General features: G+C 36.3%; 1 protein-coding gene across 1 annotated transcript in view; it reads right to left on the bottom strand.

Moving 5' to 3' along the window:
• Positions 1-14,036, bottom strand: part of shn (zinc finger protein schnurri) — a 71,197-nt gene that overhangs the window by 11,365 nt on the left and 45,796 nt on the right. The window contains exons 2-6 of the mRNA XM_033341779.2: positions 11,817-12,334; positions 9,298-11,497; positions 7,880-8,000; positions 1,706-2,950; positions 540-732 (exon numbers count right to left, since the gene is read on the bottom strand). Coding sequence (XP_033197670.1) covers positions 540-732; positions 1,706-2,950; positions 7,880-8,000; positions 9,298-11,497; positions 11,817-12,334 — 4,277 coding nt within the window. The remainder of the gene's footprint in view (positions 1-539; positions 733-1,705; positions 2,951-7,879; positions 8,001-9,297; positions 11,498-11,816; positions 12,335-14,036) is intronic.

Raw genomic sequence — 14,036 nt, 5'->3', positions numbered from 1 at the left:
AACCAAGTATATTATAACGTAATCACTGTATCCGGTGGACGATCTTATAAATTTTCAACCAATAAATATGTGATATATGTAAATATATATAATGTTATATATAATATGTAAAAATATATATAAATAAAAAATATATATATGTGATATATGTACTTGTGAGGCAGTTTTCAGTCATAAGATTTAGATTTCTTCCATTTATTTTTGTTATTAAAAAATTGCTTATAAAGAAATAATTAAATAAATGACCATCTACAATTTGAATCACATTCAACTGCTTCAATGGTAATATTTGTTTGCATCTCCTAGGAAAACCATACCAGCTGTTAACGACGTTCTATAAATTTACCGGTAGATATCCCCGTATAACGCGTTCCTTTTAATGCGGGACGTGCCCCTACGTTATACAGGGATCCACTGTAATTATATTAACAATTAAAGGCCGAAAATCAAGTAATTAATCAAGTAATTAACTCGATATCATTAGACAGTTTATTATCGTAAATGAAATATGTAATATTTAAATATAAAAAGTTGATTACCTTATTGTGGTGAGAAACAGATCTTTCGTGCTTTGTCAAATGACCCTTGGTTCGAAAAGAAACCGCGCAACTTTCGCATCTAAATGGTCTCTCGAAGTAATGAATGTTGATATGCAACCGTAACTGACTAGGTTTGCTGAACACCTTGTTACAAATTCCACAGACGCTTCTCCCATCTTCAGTCACACTGTAACTACATTCAGTAGACTCAGTTCTTTCAACGAAAACTGCTTTAGCATCGAATGTGACAAAGGATTATCAACAAATCGAACATTTTGTAATTGTACCACTTTCCTATAACCTTGAATTTCTATAAATTGTAGGGAAATGGAGCTAATTCCTTATTTGCATTATCAATATATATTCTGCGGATAATAACTCTTTTTACAATGTATCGTTACAATTGTATTGAAAATGGATGAAAAACGAGGAATATCTGATAGTTTTATTAAACCTTACATATGTATTTTATTTTTCATTTATTTATCGTACTTCCCATGTTATGTACGGGAACTTTATGCGTTTTGTTACTATTGATGTAATGCAAACATATACTATCCAGAAATAGTACAAGTAAAAAGAATGGCGATATTCCTTATTTTGTGCTCGATAGTTTATGTTTTTAACTTATATGTCAAATCTTTAATGTTATTCTACGTGGATATCTGTGCTTTGGAACTCTTTGCGATCTTGTTTGACAGGTCTGTCAATCCCTTATCATGGGCAAACGCATCATCATCCTGTACTAATCGTATTTTAAGTAAAAAAGAATCATATTAATAACTTTTAATAAAATTTGAGATGTCTTTGTCTTTCAGTATTTATATTGTACAATGATGAGATCAGGTTAATTTCTTAACAATTCCTTATTAGACAAAGAAAGATGATTTGCAGCGTAAGTGTTAATTACTCCTAAATCCGACATCGTTGAGTAATCAATAATCACAATCGTTTATTTCTGACTAAATGACTTAATTTTCCATTTCATTTCAATTAGTCACTACTGGTCTTTATCACGTAAAAATACAAAACAGGAGTTAAGAAATACTTAAGAAGATTAAGTAATTGAAATGATTGTGGGTCATCGAATGATGCCAGTTAAAGTTAAGGAACTCGTGAGGTATTATTACCACTCAATTAAAACTAACATGTGAAATATCGCTCACCTGACATAATTAGGTGCAGGTCCATTCGAGGGCTGCAAGAACTCAGCTTGTGGTTTAGTGGTTGCAGCGTTAGGCGAGGGCGATCTAAAACCGGGTCCCCCGACAACCATTTTCCGCGCAACCGTATGTTTCATGCTCTCTGCTATTTCTTTTTCTCTATGAATCGATTCGATATCGAACGACCGTCGATCTATGACGATATTGTTCTGATAAATTTTCTCTCTGATTTCCATCTTGATATCTTCAGTGGTATGCTTCGATACGTGCTTAATCCTGGAATCTATCATAGTCATTTGTATCTTGCTAGGATCGTTATAAGTCGTTACTGGACTAGTCTCTAATTCAGCGTTTCTTGATTTCGGAGATGATTGTTCCGGGTAAATGTCCCTCTCTCTCGGTTGCTTTTCCATCTTCGTATTTCCTACTCGGTATTGTTGTTTAATTTTACTATCCATAACGTGTCGTTCAGTGAGATATGCTTGCAACATATGCCCCTCGGCGTCCGGTTTCCACTCTCTTCCTTGTATCGGTAGTCTTTCCATCGTTTGAACGATCGTTTGTAACAGTACCGGTTCCGAAACGGGAGTTAAAATATCTGCTGGCTTGGCTCTTTGCGGTATGGAAGAGGGCAACGGCTGTAGGGCTGGTTTCGTCGTGAGATCCATAGGCTGTGCCAAAGTATTTCGCGAGTCGGTATCGACTCCGTTCACCTCGATGTCGGAACTTTCTTTTTTCGATGATTGAATCACGGTCGTCCTCGATTCTTCCGGAGCGGTTCGGCTCGAGGGGAAATAGTATCGATGGGACAATTCGTTTCGAACGAGAGTAGTTTCTTGCGTGGTGACAGTTTGACTGCTCAAGCAGACGTTGTTGCTTATCGCGGTAGATGATACGTCCGCGGACCTGGAGGTCGTTGGGAAAGTTAGAGTGTAAGGGTAAGTTGTCGGTCTTCCAGACGGTAGAAGCCCTGGAAATCTGTTTGTATTACGTTGCGATAGACTTAGCAAACTCTGTGCAGCTTCTTGCTCCTCGCTTCCGGATTCTTCACTCTCCTCTCCATCGCTTTCTTCCTCCTCTTCCGAGGATTCCTCGGTATTTCCACCTGCAGCCAACCGGGCGATAGCTTCTTTATCGATATTTTCATCACAGACCGTCGTAGGTACCGGAACAACGCCGAGCTCGACGCACTTCTTGTAATGAGCTTTCGATTTCATATGTTTCGTCAGGTTGCCTTTGGTTTTAAAGCTGCGCGTGAAAGAAGAAGAAATATTTGTAAATATTTATAACGTATAACTGCATAAGTTATAATATACAGAATGATACACGTAACTAAGGTCACTACTACTAATAATATTGCAAATAATAATCTGAGCGTGTTGCTTCGTCAGGAAGTATACGATACATTATCCGATTTTTCCTATCACTTGCATTTATTAAAATTCCCATGTCATCCTCAACCTTTCTTAAATGAAATTCAAATTCTTCTTTATAACGAAAATTATGAATAACATTAAAAAAAGAATAATAATATGTATTAAAATGGCTATTAAACGACTGTCAAACGCGCTAAAGTTTAAGTGAGCTCTTGACTCGTACATGTAAATGTATCTTTCATTATAAATAAGAATTTAACTTCTATTTGAAAAGTCGAAGATGACTAAAATGTCGAAAAATAAAAGTGATAGAAGAAAATCGAATAGTTCGCTATTAATCAATGTAGCATTCATCCGAAAAAATTTTCGATAAAGTCATTGTTTTCAAAGTTATCCTAGTGGTTCTAATTAAGTGTCTCGCTTTAAATAATATTTGGAACAATTCTAGTATAAATATCGATTTGTTAAAAATAGCATTTCGAGCATATAAAATAACACTTCGTTTGAAACTGCGATTTTGCTACAAAACTTCAAATTGAAATTCCCTGAAATAACAAAGTTATACCGTTCCAAGTCAGCCATATATATTCGTATACACGTATGAGCCGTAGTTAATAGTTACGAGTGTTTTTCTCAGAATATCATTTCATGAAATAGTGTCATAGTTAGTTCATGAATACTAGAAATACGTATTTTAAAAAAGATAATTAAGAATTGCGAGAGCAACCTGCGATTCTTTACAAAAAATAAATATTTGAAAAAAGAAAAAGTGGATTAAATCTAATATCTCTGCGTTATTATTAAACGTTAGGCATAAGTATGCTGTCTTAAAAGATAAAAAGTTTACTTTAAAATCATTTACTTTCATCGGAAAGCATGTCGAAAATAGTTGCAGTTCATGATTTTAAGACCTCAGTTCGTTTGACATTGTGCAATAACAGTTTTGATAAAACTTTCGCATCGTAATCCTCATTATCGTTTCTAATATATACCATACACACATGCAGAAATATTAGAATTAATAAAGCAGATCAAAATAGAAGGGAGCGTTACTTGTTGCATGCCACATAATTAAATACTGCATATTTAAAAAATAGAGCTATATTTTATTCTAAGAAATCGCAATCCTTTCAAACATTTTTAGTTCTTTTTCTATTATTTTGTATTTAAACATAGAAATTAGTAAATGAAAAACATATTTCACAAAATATTTGGAATTTATGAACATGTTTATATTGCCACCAGGTACTGCCAATCAGATATTCATCAGTAATGCGAAGATTAAATATGAATAAAATGTGTATGCATTTCTAATAGATTTCCAATAAAATTTTTCAAATAATTAGTTCTCTTTGGCAATAAATTGTAATTCCTATGTCAATGTAATAATTTTAGTAAAAGCCTGTATGCAGTTTATGTTATTTTTTTCAAATTTTTCAACGACGTTAACATGATTATCTGTTCAAGTTTTATCTCGTAAGGTTCATAACTTAATACATACAACATAACTTATATGTAGATAAATATATGTAACAGATATAAAAAAGATAATGAAAAATGATGGAAAGATATAATATGCTATTAATAAATATTACTATTATTCTTCCTCGTCCCATTTCTTGTGTGTATGTGTTGTTATCCTTTATGTATAATGTTTGTGTTATACGGTATCATGATGTAAATTAAGCAGGTTTCCTTTCCTCCTTTCTTGATGAATATTAACGTCTGAATATGTATATCGTTTGTTACATGTATTTATTTTATCCGCATGTATAGAGTGATTCATAAAAGTATGTCTATACTTTCGGGAGTGAATCTACACTAAAATAACATGTATAGCTCCTACGTGCCCTGGTTTTCGAGCTAGAGATGATCGAAGAAAATATTCAAAATCCACCTCGCGCCTCGACACATGTTTCGGAATCAAACATATTCTAATCAAACATGTTCGTATTATGATATGATAATTTATTATCTCTTTTCTATTGAATCCCGCTTGGTCAACAAACAACATGAAACATGGCAAAGCAGGATTTTCAGAATATTGTCTTGGGAACAATTCGCAAAATGATTCTTCGCAAAATGAAGACGTATTCTGCTGTATATAGTCCAATGTCAAGCCGTGCAGAAACGTGTACCGCGGTAGTTTTTTTAATTTACTGTAACTCGAAAACTGTGATACATAAGACAAACATACAAGATGTTCTAAACTTAAACAGATGTGTTAAACAGATGCTAAACTGCGGGGGCATAATCTATAGGCAAAAAGACGAAAGAAATGTTATATAAAGTTTGTCAATAAACGATTTGTTTCAGAATTATAAAGAAATGCATGAAATAAGTAACGACGCACGCAGTTTATTGAAACTGAGCAATATCCTCCGGATCAAATGTTCATTGATAAGCTTGTATCCGAAGACAAGGACAACATTTTGAAATGAGAAAATAAAAGTACACGACAATCGTTTTTGTCATATTGCATATGATATTTTCCAACTATCAACGACACAGAATTGTTAACGCGTGGTACAGTCAATTTCTGTGTGGTGCGATGCGTCGTTATCTATTGCAATTTTTGTTTATAACTGTGTAACAAAGTACTTATTGACAAACTTGTGTCCAACATTTCCTTCTTTCTTTCGCCTGTAAATTAAGTCCTTACTATTTGGTCATTTAAGTTTGGGGCAGCCTACAGGTATAAACATACATTTATATGAAAGTTTTTTATTTATTTTAATGTGTAGATCCATTCCCTGAAGTATAGACACGCATTTATGAATCATGTATATTCTTGGATGTGGATGAGCACTTGCAAGGAAGGTACGAACGTTTACGCTGTATAATTGATATTGTCGTGCAAATACTTGGTGTACAGCCTTTACTATAGTATTGTTTCTGTCTGTATAATCTTTTTCGGCGAGTAATCTGCAGCTATCTATGTTCTATTGTTTTTCTGCAGTGCATTTTTTGCATGCGTTATATCAATGGTCTCTTTTATTATGTATTGTATTTTCTGTGGTTTCTCGTATTTTCATGCATTGTCATGACTGTCATTTCTTTTGTTTCTACGAAGAATTGTCTTAAACCATTTTATGAGCCACTTACATAGAAGTACAGTGGAATCAGTACAACGTGTTCCCCTCTATAACTTGGATTCGTCTAACGTCACACTCATAGTTCATATACAGGGTGTGCCACATTTTAATGTACAATATTTAATTGTTTTGTAAGGAAAGTTCGGTGTGCTCTGTAACTAAGAACAAGACTAAAATGTCGTGTAGCATAAAGATCGCATATGCTTCATTAAGTTATAAGAAACTTACAACGAAAGTGTAAAATGCGACGAGTGTACGTTAACATTCTTTTTCTCGGTTTAACAGAGGATAAGGCAATATATATCTATAATATTCATGGTAAGTGTTGATATATGGCATACATGACATACATGACAGTATATTTTGTACATGTATTTTGGTTTAGGTATGTTTATTGTTTATTGTATGGTTTTACTATATGACAAAAAAAGCACGCTATTTCATTTTAGTTTCGTCCAGGCTTGTGAAATAAGAGTTGAGGGTTCCCAAAGCTGCACGTGCAGAAGTTAAACAAAACAAGTTAATATCAACTTCGCATTAATAAAGGCGATCGATACTTTGAAATATCTCGAAAGGGCTTGGTCCTATCAAAAAAATGTTTGAACAAAAGTTGTTGGTTTGTTTCAAAGGAAGCATTATTATTTTTCTGTAGATCGATCAGTAGGTCTTTTTCAGGGTCAACTCCATTTTTGTAAATCGAACCATGTACTTTTTGATACATTAATCGAACCATCTCCGCATTCCCTGTAAAAGGTATTAGACTTATCTATGCTGAAAAATCACTAATTTAGCAAATATTTTAACTTGAATTTGTCAAATTTATCATACGAAATGCAAAGACAAGGTAAAAGCAAGAATACAGTTTCGTGTCTTTCTTTGGTTCCAAACATCCTCTATATTATATAGCTTTACGTGCCATATTTTTGTTAAAACTTCTTAAGGAAACATTTATGAACTTTTTACTACGTGACATTTTAGTCATGTTTTTAGCTATACAACACATTGGCAAAATTTATACACTAAACTACGGGTACCCTGTATAATGCATACATATGTACATGTGGTTGGTATAAATAACGCATGTTATCGTGTACAGCGCATATAACGCTGTTTCCTATAACGCGGAACGTATCCTCCGCGTTAAACGGTGGTCCACCGTACTTGTCTATATTTGGATCTTATATAATATCGTGGCGTTCGCCGTTTAGGTACTGCCTTTTTACTCTTTTATCTTTCTCGTGCCTTATTACGCGCATGCGTTTCTGTGTATATGTTCTTGTACACTTCTTTTTCTTTTAGACTGAGCAATATATTTGTATCAAATCAGTCCGATTAAACAAGTTTCTGTTGTGCGTGCTATTGTGAAAGTAGTTTTATATCTATTCAGGTAGCTGTGTAACTTTACGATTCTTTCGTAGCCATACCTTTTCTCAATGGTGTTTGGCATCGACTGCACGATAGTAATATTTGTCTTTTCTCTTTTTTTTCTATTACATTTTGGTAGAATTGTCTATAATTTCTATTGAATTATACGTTTTGTATTTCTTTTCCATTTTATCTTTTATACTTTATTATTATTATTATTGTTGTTGTTATTATTATTATATATGAAATAAAGAAACGTTTGAATTTTGCAATGTATTCAAATAAACAAATATAGATATTGAAGGAAATAAAAGAAAGAAGATTCGTTAAAAACGACTTACCTAAAAGCGCAATGTTTACACGTGTACGGCCTTACGTCCGTGTGCGTTCTGATATGTTTCTTTAACATGGATGGCTTTTTACAACGAATGCCGCATTCCTCGCAAACGTATCGGCCTCGACCTTACATAATAAAGAAATAAGTTGAAACCGTTAACCAGCACATAATATGCTATTTACGAAAAAGATATATGTCTCAATAGACGCACACATAAATGCAAATATTAGTTGTGTTGTCGTATACCTATACCTTTAACGTGACAATATATATGAGAATACATATATTGGGGCGGAAATCATAGTACAAGCGGATAATTTCACGCAAAGAAATAAGGCGAAAATTTGATATAACATTTTTATCAGAGACTTTGACTTCGAGAGAAACTCGAGTTTGAACTACGTGTGAGAATATGTCAAAAACGAAGAACAACATTTTTCATAAGGTGTTTCGTTCTTTTTTTTCTTTGAGGAAAACAAATTTAAAAATCGTGCGCGTTTCAGATTAGTTCGTAATTAACTTTTACATGAGCAAATATTATATTACATTTTTTACTTATTTTCACATTTACAATAATTTCGTATTGAATGTTTATTCATACGAAATCTGTACTTGTTAGTTAGCCACGTTAAAGTATATTTGACAAATTCTCAAATTTGATTTTATCAGAAACGGTGCGTCACGTGACAAAATTTTATTTCATATTTTCGACTCATTTTTTCATGTAGAATTACCCGGTGTCCGATTGTACTATGATTTCTCACTCATCCTGTACAATGCGTGATAATATTTCGCTTTTTTTTGTCTCAGTGCTATACGGAAATTTAGCAAACTATAAAAATAGTATTAAAATAACAATTTTTGTATAGTTTTACACTCGCTAGCAATTTCACCCTTCGCCCTTTCTTCTAATACTTCAGCCTCTTAAATTTTGTACTCTTTCTTCTATTACTCGTTAGAGACATATTACGTATAGTGACTACAGAAAGTATTTGTACACCATTGAATTTATACATTAATTGTATATTATATTACACAGTAATTAACCAGATCCGACTATAATACATTTCACATCATTTGGTAGTACCTTCGTATGATTATAAAAGCTTGACAGTATGTAAATGGAATGTAAAATCTAATAAAAAGACGCTGCATTGGAAAATAAGGTACGTACAAATACTTTTCGTACCCTCTGTCTGTAGATATAAACATACCTGACTGGCTTACTAATTGACTTATTGCATACTGAACAGAAATTCGCATATTCGTTTTTTGGTACGTTCCAATTTCTCTGAATATCAAACGTAAAGAGATATGTGAAGATGTTGAAAATACAAAGAGAGACAGGTGTTGGATTGCGCATAAAGTCAGTACTGGAGTCGAAAGCAAGGCAGCGTGTGTAAAAACATGTTATATCTTTACCTCTGCCCCTGACATATGTATAGTCCTCGTTGCTTTCAAATCCTCCGTCGAATATCTTAACTCTTTTCGCTTTTTCTTGCATATCGCTATCCAAACCGCTATCGGAACTAGTTGGGGTGGTCGGTCTTTCCGAGGAATGCGTCAAAATGTCCTCCTGTTTTTTCCAGGCGGTCGTATAATTAAGCGGTCTGTGCCTCGAATCGTAATGCGCCATATCAACGTCAGATGGTACTTCTTTGCATATCTTCCAATTCGAGTACATAGATAAGCCGTGTTGCTGTGTCACATACATCGGCTGTGGTCTATTCAGAGTGCAGTAAAATACTCTGGTCGAACATTTCAGGCCAAGATATGTATACGCGTGACCGTTCAAATAAAGCTGCCCGTAGGATTTCTTCGGCCGAGGGGTTTCTGGGCTTATGAGCGGAAGCGTGTTTGCCGTAGGAGTGATACCATGATGCTTCTTAGGCGTGAACGTGCCTGGCTTTAGTGGCAACGAAGTCGGCCTCAAGAACTTGAGGCGAAGTCTCGTCGAGGTCTCGGTAACGCTAGGAACTTTTGGGCTCGTTAATCCGATCTTCAAAACATCGTTGCCAGGAGTTTTGAAGCCGAGCTTGGGGTCCTTTGCCGGGCTGGCGAGATCCAATGGCTGGCCTATCATCGAGACGTGTCCATTGGACATCGGCTCTGGAATTCCAGCTATTGGCGTTTGTATCTTGGTGGCGTTGGTATTTGTACTTGGCGTTTGTATTTTTACCGGACTGGCGAGATCTAAGGGTTGAGGGACTATGTGGAGGCCAGGTAATCCTGGTATCACCTTGTATCCGGCTTCATCGGTGGCTAAACTCGTGGATATGTCTATGGCTGGCGTCAGGGTGTGTGGTCCAGGCATGCCAGGAACATAAGGTATAACTTTACCACCGTGAAGGATATTCGTGATTCCCGGTTGAGGCAAAGTCAGCGGGTTATAGGCAGTGATACTGGTCAGAGGATTTAAGTTCGGCTCTAGATAACTGTAGCACGACATGTTGGGTGCTATATTCGAGGTTGATATGTTCGGTATGATCGGCGCCAACATTTTCGGAGTGTTGGGCAAAGATATGGAGGAACTAGGCGTGCTGGCCGCCGTACGCGGTGGTTTGTGTACCATCGTGCCTCCCGAGTGCAGACCCGATCTAACCACGATCGAAGCGGTCTCCGAAGTAACGCACTTGCTGCTCACGATCTGCTCGCTCGTAGGAGAGTTGGTTTGTCGCGGCTCGATTCTCATCGTCTTCGTTTCACCGGTATTGTCCAATATCCTGACTTCCCCGCCGAACATTTGCAACGAGTTTGGTCGTGGATACTTGCTTAGCTCCTCGAGAGATCGTAACGTGGTTGGTACGGGGTCCGATCTCTGTTTCTTCATGGGTGGGGCGTACGCGTCGACGAGCCTCGTATTGCCCAACAGAGGCCCGGGAGAGGGAAGGGGTTGCAAGGTGCTGTAATATTCGGAAGACTTGGAATCAAAATCCGACTCTCTTTTCTCCATTTCCAACTGATAATCTCTTCGAGGACTCACGCTGCCTTTGCAGTAGTACTTACGATGAACGTCGAGATTATCGATACTTGAGTAAGGGATGTTGCAGGAAGGGCAAAAATAGCTCTCGTATTCCGTCGTTCCCTCTTGATTCGAGTTTTGATTTTTCAATAGGAGATCCTTGATTATCGAACTTTCCGGACCGTTCGGATAATCTTTACTTTCTTGCACAAAGCTCTCACTGTAACATCGTTTTCTCGAAGATTCCTCCGCGGATGAGAGATTCAACGGCTGATCGGTAGATTGTTTCGTTTCCACGAGGCTTTGCTGTCTTTGAATCAGTTTGTGCAGTCGCGGATCTACCGCATCGACGATCGCTTGGTTGTCGGTAATAATTTTATCAATATGTTCCTGTACTTGCTCTGGGTTTGGTTTCGGCGTGGTTGTAGCGGCTGTCGAGGAAGAACTGTTCGTGGAAGAAATGGAGGAAAGGGAAGACGTTTCGATATCGTTGTTGACACACTGGAGGGCCGTGTGAAATTTTGGCTTGTAGATTTTCCCCGTTTTAATCGTTTTTACACTAACTGAAGTCGTCGTGGGCGTCGATGACGGAGGAGGTGGTGGTGTGCCGGTTCCATTGCTCGCACTGTCCGACAAGCTTATGTCCGAGTCCTCCGATACCTGTGAAATGATCGAATGTCTTTACGTCACATATTTTCTCACTCAAATCTTACTTCTAAGTTAAAAAACGAGTGTTAAAGCTGCACCCGCGATCTTAAATACGCGCCGATTATCAAGCTTTTCCGAACTTTGTAAAAAAATATAATTAATCGTTCCTTTAGCTTTTAAATGAAACGGCACGTTACGTATTTTGATGACTTTGTATCGGATTAAGCCTCAGAATCCTAACAGTTCGCGTCGTACTATAACGTATATTCTATCTATCGCGATTCGAAAATCCTGTATGCGAGGAAGTGAGAAAGTGAAATAGGAAACGTACTTTGCTGGCATCACCACCCTCCATCTTAAGGGCGTGGGCACGGGATCTGCAGTGCTTGTAGAGATTCGACTTGGTCTTGAACGCGAATCCGCAAGGAACGCAAGGATACGGCCTCTCGTTGGTGTGAGCTCGGATGTGTTTTTGCAGGACGCTCGGTTTCGCGCACGACAGTCTGCAATAAGGACACACGTAGCCGTTTTTCCTCGATTCGGTCGGTTCTCCGTCCGCGGGTTCCGCAGAGATCTCCATCTTGATCGGATCTTTCGGCGACTCTCTGGAGTCCTTGGCCGACTCCTTCCTTTTAGTTGTCTCTGGAGAACCGTTGCTGACCACGGCGTCCTCCTTGGGCTCCACTTGCGGCGTAACCTCGGTCGTCGCCATCTTCTTGAACTTCTTGTGCAAGTATTTCGGCTCGCCATCGTTATTGTTATTGTTGTTGTTGTTGTTGTTGTTGTTGGTGTTGTTATTGTTGTTGTTGTTTGCTAACTGTGGGTCTGTCATCGCCACAGTGTGAGTCTCTGCAGAGAGGAAAATGAAAATTCGGTAAGAAAATTGATTTGGTGTTTCGCTCGAAACATGTTATCAATTACGAATAAAGTTTGCCTTCTCTCATCAAAGTATTCATTTCGAATGTTTTGAGCACATGTACATAAAATAATAGCCATTAAAATTAGAAATGACGGAAAAATATGAGATATTGTTAAAAACCTAACCAAACCGCGCGAGGCACGCAAACGCGGGAAGAAAGATATATTGTTTGTTTGGGTCCGATACTCCATCGTGATTCAGCTAGATTGTTCCGAGAATCGTCTTACGAGGAACATTACAATGAATCACGTGTTATGAGTAGAGTAATAGTTTATGATCGCGAAGAGCAGGAGATTCCGGGAAACATGTAAGAAAAGATTTACTAAGATATTCTAGAAACAACAGTGAATTGTCCAATGCTGTGCATACAGTTACTCAACATCCTCTATGCGTGATTGAATAATATTTACACGCGGAATTTTATGTTTCATTATTTGATAAAAAGTAAAATTATCTCGGCAAGGACAGCTTGAGAAAATTATTTTCAAATAATCCTTTATTTCAGCTAACGCTTTCGAGCAAGATTATAAATACTTTGTAGCATTAAATACTGTATTTCTACATATATTTCTTACTTTGATTAACAACTGTTTTAATAGGTAAGATTCAGAAAAAGCCAACGTATATTTTATTTATAACGAAAATAAAATCTAACGATTAATTCAAAGATAAGTCAAGTAATCATGTAGAACCGCTTCGACGGTGGATTCTGCACATGAAAACAACAAAAAACTGTTTGCATTAACATATGTCCAATAGCAATTTGACCTTGTTTTCGATGTACAGCGAGTTTCTTCTGTAACAAATTGTATCTGCGCATCTTTACGTTTCAATAATCTGACATTTACAACTAGTGCACCAATGATTTGTACAACGTCAAATAGAGTATATGTTTATATGGACTTTTCTTATTATTCCCACGTATAGAATTCAGCGTTTAAGCGGTTCCTCGATGCTACGGGACACTCTGCATAAGCAAGAACGCGGTGAAATAATCGAATGAATATTCTTATCATGCTTCCAGTGCATGACGTTACACTCTTGTTTGTTTCGTCGTTGTATCTGCGACATATTTTAATGAGTATGTTACTGAGAAATAGTAAATTATGTCCACGCTTCACGTTTCACAACTTCTTATGTGATTTTCAGACTTCACTTCACCACTTAAGACTTCACATCACTTAAATAAGGTACTTGAAAATTCTATAACATCATTTTACTTGGCTTGCTCGTAATTAGTTTGACATAATTACATATGTATCAGTCCATTTGAACAAAAAAATGTTTATCTCGGAATTACTTCATTGAAATGAAACAATTTTTCACATTATTTTTTATTTATGCAACCATTTCCCGAAGTAAATAATACTTTTCTATTACGTCAATTGTTTCGGAAATATGAATATACAGAGTCACGTATTTCATGATAAATTTCAGTAGGAGCAGCTGCGTGAACAAATTCGTTACCTTTTACGTTAACATATAACATATTTTACATATAATATATAATATATAATTATGCTTTATTGTTTATGACTCAGACATGTGAAAAGTGTCAAAAGATTGAAATTAATAGTAAAACTCGCTAAAAGAACAGAATTACTTGATTTATTTTATGTGGTCATAAAATAG

The sequence above is a fragment of the Bombus vancouverensis genome, chromosome 11 (genome assembly GCF_051014615.1).
Source record: "Bombus vancouverensis nearcticus chromosome 11, iyBomVanc1_principal, whole genome shotgun sequence".
Classification (NCBI taxonomy): Eukaryota; Metazoa; Arthropoda; class Insecta; order Hymenoptera; family Apidae; genus Bombus; species Bombus vancouverensis.
The sequence above is the reverse complement of the archived record's forward strand: the minus strand, read 5'-3'. Positions and strand labels throughout refer to the sequence as shown.